This window comes from Sinocyclocheilus grahami, unplaced genomic scaffold (assembly GCF_001515645.1).
Source record: "Sinocyclocheilus grahami isolate Dianchi unplaced genomic scaffold, SAMN03320097.WGS_v1.1 scaffold1088.1, whole genome shotgun sequence".
Classification (NCBI taxonomy): domain Eukaryota; kingdom Metazoa; phylum Chordata; class Actinopteri; order Cypriniformes; family Cyprinidae; genus Sinocyclocheilus; species Sinocyclocheilus grahami.
Genome location: NW_015506267.1, coordinates 68,891 through 77,804, shown reverse-complemented (window position 1 = coordinate 77,804; position 8,914 = coordinate 68,891). Strand labels below are relative to the sequence as shown.

At 38.2% G+C, this 8,914-nt stretch overlaps 2 protein-coding genes across 4 annotated transcripts in view; one reads left to right on the top strand and one right to left on the bottom strand.

Annotated features, from left to right (window-relative positions):
* Positions 1 to 688, bottom strand: part of LOC107566628 (TBC1 domain family member 20-like) — a 34,122-nt gene extending 33,434 nt beyond the window's left edge. For 2 of the 3 annotated variants that reach the window (XM_016252116.1, XM_016252117.1), the window contains exon 1: positions 490 to 688. In XM_016252116.1, the coding sequence (XP_016107602.1) occupies positions 490 to 535 (46 nt within the window). In that variant the 5' untranslated portion in view covers positions 536 to 688. The remainder of the gene's footprint in view (positions 1 to 489) is intronic. The other variant, XM_016252118.1, reaches the window with a different exon arrangement.
* A 537-nt stretch (positions 689 to 1,225) lies between these two features.
* Positions 1,226 to 8,914, top strand: part of LOC107566613 (diacylglycerol O-acyltransferase 1-like) — a 16,339-nt gene continuing 8,650 nt past the window's right edge. The window contains exons 1-2 of the mRNA XM_016252105.1: positions 1,226 to 1,591; positions 3,840 to 3,927. Of these exons, the coding sequence (XP_016107591.1) occupies positions 1,395 to 1,591; positions 3,840 to 3,927 (285 nt within the window). The 5' untranslated portion in view covers positions 1,226 to 1,394. The remainder of the gene's footprint in view (positions 1,592 to 3,839; positions 3,928 to 8,914) is intronic.

Sequence of the window (8,914 nt, the reverse complement as noted above, 5' to 3'; positions counted from 1 at the left end):
GTGAGGGGAAGCCCCGGCTTAGCATGCGCTGAGGCCGGGCTAGAGTGAGCTGAGGCGGCGGGGTCGAGAACGGCGCGCCCAGCGGATCCGACGAATGAGCGGCAACCACATGTGACGACCCCGGGCTGAACTCCGCTTCGTCCACGGTGAAAGTTGATGTGTTTCTTCAGCGACCAGCACGGATCAGCTCCAGGGACGACGAAGCGGATATCGTCCTCTTTTGGAAGACCAAACAAAGTAGTTTCGCTTTCACAACGAATGAAAGTGTTAATCAATGAACTAGACATTATTATACATTTTTCACTTATTCAGTGTCTACATAATGGATCTGCCCTCACATTCAGTGGCATAATAAATCTCTCATATACACATTAAATGGTTTTCTTATGGACCTAACACACACTTAGCGACATCATAACGGACTTCTAACACAGTCAGTCACATAATAATGAATCTCCCTCATACATTCAGTGGATTTATAACCGGTACCTTCATGTCTCCATGTCGCCGGCAGTCGCTTTCTCGCTTTTTTCATCTCTTATCGCGACTCACAGTCACGAGGAGACAAAATACATGCTTTAACGATGATTATAATATCGTTTTAATTTAAAACTGACAGTAAAAACGAAAGGAAAGTGACATTTACGCTTCCCCTCAGATCGGCGTCGCGTGAGTGCTCGTCACCCAAACTTTAGTCAGAAGCAAAGACATTGGTTAATAGAATGGGATTAAATACATAAAGGATATTTGACATAAAGGATATTTTGAGGAATACTGAACCTGTGTTGTTGTTTTTTAGATTAATTAATGCATATTCATATTTATTTTAGAACTACAGTAACATCTTCTGATTTCTCTCAACATGGGGACAGCAGAGCTGTCAATCAATACATTGGGGGGAAAAAAGTAACTTGCGTTACTTATTTGAAAAAGTAACTTCAGATATTCTCTTGTAAATCAAAAAGTAATGCGTTACTTTACTAGTTACTTGAAAAAAGTAATCTGATTACGTACCTCGCGTTACTTGTAATGCATTACCCCAACACTGGTAATCTGTTATTTGTGAATTATGTCTATAATTGTATCACCAACGAAAGTTCTTTATATAAAAACTAATCATTGCATGAGTGCAAATGTATTTTATGACATACTTATGTTTTAATTCTGTTGGCAAATCATGTAGATGATTTTAATCAGTGGCTTTATGATTGAGGAAAGTGTGCCATGGTGCATCTGGGTGTCACCGCGCTCATTGCGCAACGTTTTACGCAGCGCGGACGGCTTGATGCGGCCGCGTCCTACTCGATTCAACGCGCTGATGATACCAAAGATCGACGAAACGGGAAGAACATGACAGAAACGATGCGTCTGTTTGCTTCATTGTAATCGCGAACATGGGCGACAGAAGCGAGAGGGGCTCGGCGAAGCACAAGCGGAGAACCACGATCGCCGGAGACGCGGCGGGAGCGCAAGCGAAGCGCGGCGGCGCAGCAGAGACGCTCAGCGGGCAGGTGAAGGAGAAAGAGCAGAGGCACGAAACACCAGCGAATAAACACAAGAATCACAGCGATGCTGGCGATGACGCCTTCGGGTAAATTATGTTATGGAAATATGTTTTTGACTTGATGTGTGCAGCATGTCTCTCTCGCTATCGAAAAAGATGCTGGTATACTGTAACATATACACATGTACAGGGCCTATGGCATTTTATTTGAGTATTATTTATATAATATTATGTTAACATTTCCAGTTTTCATAATTTTGTTATGTGCAATGTTATATTTTATTATAAATATTTCTATTTATGTTTACTTTTTTTCAGTTTTAGTCATTTTAAAACATAGTGTGAATTTCATTGCCAAGGCAACTCATTTGTACATTGTTCAGATTTTCTTTTATTTCAGCATTATTTCAGTTACAGAAAACTATTTTTTAATAGTCTGAGTCAACAATAGCAGCACTGTTTATTAGACATGTACCCTGGTCATTTCATAATGCTATACTACTATTCGTAATAATATTCTGTAACATATACTATGCACATATTACAGTATTTTTTATCTAATTTTGAATTAGCTTTGAATTTCATTTTAGTTTAAGATTTAGCCATTTTGTTATGGGAAAATGAATATATTTTATACATATTTCTATTTAGTGTTTTTATGTTTCAGCTTTAGTTTCAGTTATTTTAGTATTCAGTTAGAATTTATTTCAGTTCGTTTCCCAGGCAAAAAAATAATAATTTTTAAGTGTTTTTCAAGTTTTTTTTTTAGGTTTAAGTTTTTCATCTAATGTTCATATTTTATTTGAAATATATGTTCATATAATTCCATTATTTTGGATGTGATTAATCGATTTGACAGAAATTGATTATTTATTAATAAAACAGCGCTGCTTTACCCCACATACGCACGACCGGAAGGAGCGGAAGCGGTCGACTGTGGCATAATAAAAGCTCCGCTGCTTTACCCCACATACGCACGACCGGAAGGAGCGGAAGCGGTCGACTGTGGCATAATAAAAGCTCCGCTGCTTTACCCCACATACGCACGACCGGAAGGAGCGGAAGCGGTCGACTGTGGCATAATAAAAGCTCCGCTGCTTTACCCCACATACGCACGACCGGAAGCAGCGGAAGCCGTGTCACTAGTTAAAATTGCTTATTTCTCTGGATTTAAACATTCTTCGAAACATTTGGGAAAATGTAAGTACACAAGTCAGCAAAATATATCACACTGTTCTATTGGTTTTTGGATATTTTAATAAAAAAATCTTACATATTGTGCCTTTAATAAATCATTAACTCATCCATGAACATGATTTCTGCCCGAGTCTCGTCGGATTGCATCGGCTGTGGGGATGAAGACCACAACTCCCATGATTCCACACTCAACTATGCCTTTGTCTATTTGTTTATTTTGAATATGCACCCTCTAGCAGCGAAAATTGCATATTGTGCATTTAATCTTAATTGATTTCATTTAGTTGCCAAGTCAACATTTCACATTTTTTTTACTTTACGTTTTTCACTTAATGTTAATATTTTTTAATTTATGAATTAATTTTTTTATTTATTTTTAAGTTGAATAATTGTTGTACTTTAACTCAAGCTTATTTGATTTAATTTAGTTGCCAAGTCAACATTTCAAAATGTATAACTTTAAGATTTGTATTTAATATTAATATTAAATTTATAATATTTAATAATATTCAAGTAGCTATTAAAATAGTTTTAGTTAGCAATAGCAACACTGGTGTAGATTGTCCATAGAAGAAAAAAGCTTTTCCGGTAAAGGTGTCAAGATCGAGCCACTCCTGATAATGAGCTGTTGTCAACTGAAATCATTGATAATAATGATAAGATCATCATGACCCCAATCTTTAATAACCTTTATCAACCACGCCTCATACACTCACACACATTAAGAGCTTTCTTCCTGTGTATACTGAGTGAAACTGCTCAAACTCTATGGTATTTCGTCACCGATTTCAACATTTGCGTGTCCTCGATTGGTGTCATATAAACTTATAGAGTGTCTGGGATGCTACAATGTCTGAATGTCATTGCATCAGATAGCAACATATCAAGTATAAATGCACTCAAATGCTGCAGGATCTTTTCTCAGAACTGCTTTATTTGAAATAGATGACACTTGGTTGATATGTTATTCCTTGCAATGACATTGAGACATGCCATACTGTAAGTGTCCAATACTTTTTTGGTCTGAAGTCTGAGGCCTTCAATAGCTGTTAAATTAGACCAGATATGCATATGCAGTTGTTATTGGTAGAAAACCAGTCATCAACTACTGCGTGACTCATTTTGTCTGTCTCTTCAGCTGCCATAAGCTGCAGGAGTCGCTGCTCAGCTCCAGTAGCGGCTACAGCAACTACAGAGGAATCCTCAACTGGTGTGTGGTCATGCTGGTAAGATTTGAGGGCATATGGTAATTCATGTCTAATATTGCATGTCCATAAAATATCCATGTTTTCTCTAGAGGAGTTTGTTTCTTCATTTGGAGAAATGTAGTATTATATCACTCACCAATGGATGCTCTGCAGTGGATGGGTGCCGTCAGAATGAGAGACCAAACAGCTGATAAAAACATCACAATAATTCACAAGTAATCCACACCACTCCAGTTCATCAGTTAACGTCTTATAAAGTGAAAAGCTGCGTGTTTGTAAGAAACAAAACCACCATTAAGGCGTTAACTTTAAACTGTTGCTTCTGGCCGAAATCCATAATCCCTGAAAAAGCATCCTCCAGTGAAAAAGTCCATCTCCTGTTTTGTTTTGGACTGTTTTGGCTTGTAAACGGTGCTTGATCTGTGCAGATTTCTCTCCTGATTCAGACTAGATGACTTTTTTTCACCGGAGAAAGCAAGATTATGTGTAGAGGACTCGTATTTATGCCTGAAGAAACTGTTTAAAGTTAAAAACGTCTTAATGATGGATTTGTTTCTTACAAACATGCAGCTTTTCACTTCACAAGTCATTAACTCAGTGGTTCCCAACCCTGGTCCTGGAGGCACCCCAACACTGCACGTTTTGCATGTCTCCTTAATCAAACACACCTGATTCAGATCATCAGCTCATTAGTAGAGACTCCAAGACCTGAAACTGGTGTGTCAGAGAAAGGAGACATGCAAAATGTATAGTGTTGGGGTGCCTCCAGGACCAGGGTTGGGAACCACTGCATTAACTGATGGACTGGAGTGGTGTGGATTACTTGTGGATTATTGTGATGTTTTTATCAGCTGTTTGGATGCTCATTCTGACGGCACCCATTCACTGCAGAGGATCCATTGGTGAGCAAGTGATGCAATGCTACATTTCTCCAAATCTGATGAAGAAACAAACTCATCTTGATGGCCTGGAGGTGAATACATTTACAGCATTACAGCAAATTGGGTGAATTATTCCTATAACTATATTAACCCTGCTCTGAGGATATATGGAAATTTAAGTCATTGTTCCATTGTTCCTTGTCATAGGGGTTTGGAGAAACATGTAGAAGTAAGGTTTGTCTTTACACCGTGTATTAGTAATGTAAGATCACTGTGCCAGCGCTACGTTTAGGCCCTCGTTGTTACCTGAACATGAACACTGACACACCTTTGGCCTTGAACATTTGAATGGCTTCGGTCTGATGGCACTGGTTATTTTTGTTCTCTCTTCTGCTGGAATCTTGTCCTCAGATGATCTGGAACAACAGAAATTAAATCTAGAAGGAAACATCTAGTAATTGACTATGCATTTGCCGGAATGATCAAAAAGACTATGTTTGCCCTTCATCGCGGTCATACGCGTCAAGTTCATTCTGGGCTATTGTGAACTCAATAGGATTGAACGGAGTAAGAATTTGACCTTTATCCTCGGCTCCGGTCTTGTATAATCATATGACATGCAGCACAATGCCAGACGTATTAGTTTGCACAAGCTGTGACAGAATACAATTTCTGCAGTGAAAACAGAGAGAAGTGACTGAAGTTTAACTCAAGTTGTTGTGATAGCCTCGATTCACACGAGTTCCCACATTAAACCGTACCATGTCCATAAAATATCCATGTTTTCTCTAGAGGAGTTTGTTTCTTCATTTGGAGAAATGTAGTATTATATCACTCACCAATGGATGCTCTGCAGTGGATGGGTGCCGTCAGAATGAGAGACCAAACAGCTGATAAAAACATCACAATAATTCACAAGTAATCCACACCACTCCAGTTCATCAGTTAACGTCTTATAAAGTGAAAAGCTGCGTGTTTGTAAGAAACAAAACCACCATTAAGGCGTTAACTTTAAACTGTTGCTTCTGGCCGAAATCCATAATCCCTGAAAAAGCATCCTCCAGTGAAAAAGTCCATCTCCTGTTTTGTTTTGGACTGTTTTGGCTTGTAAACGGTGCTTGATCTGTGCAGATTTCTCTCCTGATTCAGACTAGATGACTTTTTTTCACCGGAGAAAGCAAGATTATGTGTAGAGGACTCGTATTTATGCCTGAAGAAACTGTTTAAAGTTAAAAACGTCTTAATGATGGATTTGTTTCTTACAAACATGCAGCTTTTCACTTCACAAGTCATTAACTCAGTGGTTCCCAACCCTGGTCCTGGAGGCACCCCAACACTGCACGTTTTGCATGTCTCCTTAATCAAACACACCTGATTCAGATCATCAGCTCATTAGTAGAGACTCCAAGACCTGAAACTGGTGTGTCAGAGAAAGGAGACATGCAAAATGTATAGTGTTGGGGTGCCTCCAGGACCAGGGTTGGGAACCACTGCATTAACTGATGGACTGGAGTGGTGTGGATTACTTGTGGATTATTGTGATGTTTTTATCAGCTGTTTGGATGCTCATTCTGACGGCACCCATTCACTGCAGAGGATCCATTGGTGAGCAAGTGATGCAATGCTACATTTCTCCAAATCTGATGAAGAAACAAACTCATCTTGATGGCCTGGAGGTGAATACATTTACAGCAAAGTTTCATTTTGGGTGAATTATTCCTATAACTATATTAACCCTGCTCTGAGGATATATGGAAATTTAAGTCATTGTTCCTTGGAAAAACATCATAGGGGTTTGGAGAAACATGTAGAAGTAAGGTTTGTCTTTACACCGTGTATTAGTAATGTAAGATCACTGTGCCAGCGCTACGTTTAGGCCCTCGTTGTTACCTGAACATGAACACTGACACACCTTTGGCCTTGAACATTTGAATGGCTTCGGTCTGATGGCACTGGTTATTTTTGTTCTCTCTTCTGCTGGAATCTTGTCCTCAGATGATCTGGAACAACAGAAATTAAATCTAGAAGGAAACATCTAGTAATTGACTATGCATTTGCCGGAATGATCAAAAAGACTATGTTTGCCCTTCATCGCGGTCATACGCGTCAAGTTCATTCTGGGCTATTGTGAACTCAATAGGATTGAACGGAGTAAGAATTTGACCTTTATCCTCGGCTCCGGTCTTGTATAATCATATGACATGCAGCACAATGCCAGACGTATTAGTTTGCACAAGCTGTGACAGAATACAATTTCTGCAGTGAAAACAGAGAGAAGTGACTGAAGTTTAACTCAAGTTGTTGTGATAGCCTCGATTCACACGAGTTCCCACATTAAACCGTACAATTCAACCCAGAGGGTGTTTATTCCTCCGATCTTTCTTTGTTTGTTTTTCCTCTCAAGGGAAGCAGCATGGAAAGAAAACAGATAGAATAGAGCAAGCTAGTGTTAGAGGCCTTTTTTGCTTTTGTTAATCAGAAGTCAGAATTATAATTGTAGAATAAATAAAAAGAAAACAAATAGATAGAATGCAAAAAGATTAGAGAAGCAAGTATTAGTTTTTTTTTTAAGAAAACAAGCAGTTAGGAAATAAATAGTGCAAGTCTAAAAGGGGCAAGTTTTTTTTTTTTACAAAGAATAGAATTAGAATAGAGAGTGCTAGAGTTAGAGTGTCAAATAAAGATGGAAGAGATGTGTTTTTAGCCGATTCTTGAAGATGGTTAAGGTCTCAGCTGCTTGGACTGAGTTGGGCAGCTCATTCCACCAGGAGGGAACATTTAATTTAAAAGTCAGAGAAAGTGATTTTGTGCCTCTTTGGGATGGCACAGTAAAGCACCGTTCACTTGCAGAACGCAAGCTTCTAGAGGGCACATAAGTCTGAAGTAATGAATTTAGGTAAAGGGGTGCAGAGCCAGTGGTGGTTTTGTAGGCAAACATTAATGCCTTGTATTTTATGCGAGCAGCTACTGGTAGCCAGTGCAAACTGATAAACAGAGGTGTGACATGCATTTTTTTCGGCTCGTTAAAAATTAATCTTGCTGCCGCGTTCTGGATTAATTGTAGAGGTTTGATAGAACTGGCTGGAAGACCTGCCAAGAGAGCATTGCAATAGTCCAGCCTGGACAGAACAAGAGCTTGAACAAGGAGTTGTGAAGCATGTTCCGAAAGAAAGGGCCTGATCTTCTTGATCAGTAAACTAGTAAAACTACACATTCTGATCAATTATATTTTACGCAGTGTATTAGTAGTTAGTTAGTATGCTACACTCTAATAAAAGTCTGTAAAGGGCACAATCTACGATGTTATTATGAAGGAATTTTCCATATTGATTTTTCCACAGTTTTTTTTTTATATTTTTTACCTGCATTTTTAATTACACATTGTATTTTTGTGTTTTCGGGTTACAGGGTTACAACAGATAATGGATAATGTGAATTCTGGAAAATTACTAGAACCTTTTCCATTTTTCTATAAATTTTTCTTACTACCTGATCAACAATTGCAAGTACAAGCTACTAACAAAATGTATCATAAATGAACAATTATTCATTACTAAATTATTTATTATTATTATTATTAACAAACTTAATTCACGTGATGTGTGTTATACTAGGCATCTTTGGTTTTCTCTTGTGTAATTTAGATGGTAAATGTCTGCCTTTTTATCGTTTGAGTCACTTATCAAAAGTTGCTAAAAGTTGCCAAATAAATTAAAAAAATAGCTAAATATAGCAACAAAATTGCTAAGTTGGCAACACTGACCAGGGAAACCTTGATCTCTACCACTCCAACCGCGCCTCCTGCTGCAGAGAATGAGTTTGCATATATATGCCGCCTGGGAAACACTGGACTATGGTATAAATAAATTCAACTGTATAACAGTTTCACTGCAATTCATTTATAATGTTAGAATTAAATAACAATAAAAAATAATACATATGCACTTATCTGTACATAGTAAATGCAGTTATTTTTAAGCGGTTGTTGACATCCTATCTAAAATGTGATTTAGCAAAAAAAAAAAAAACACCAACAATAACATTACCACTCTAATATGTCTTGCAATATCCGTGCATGCAAAGGTTCTGCGCGATCCTCGTTCAATATTCTCGGGGTCTGAATC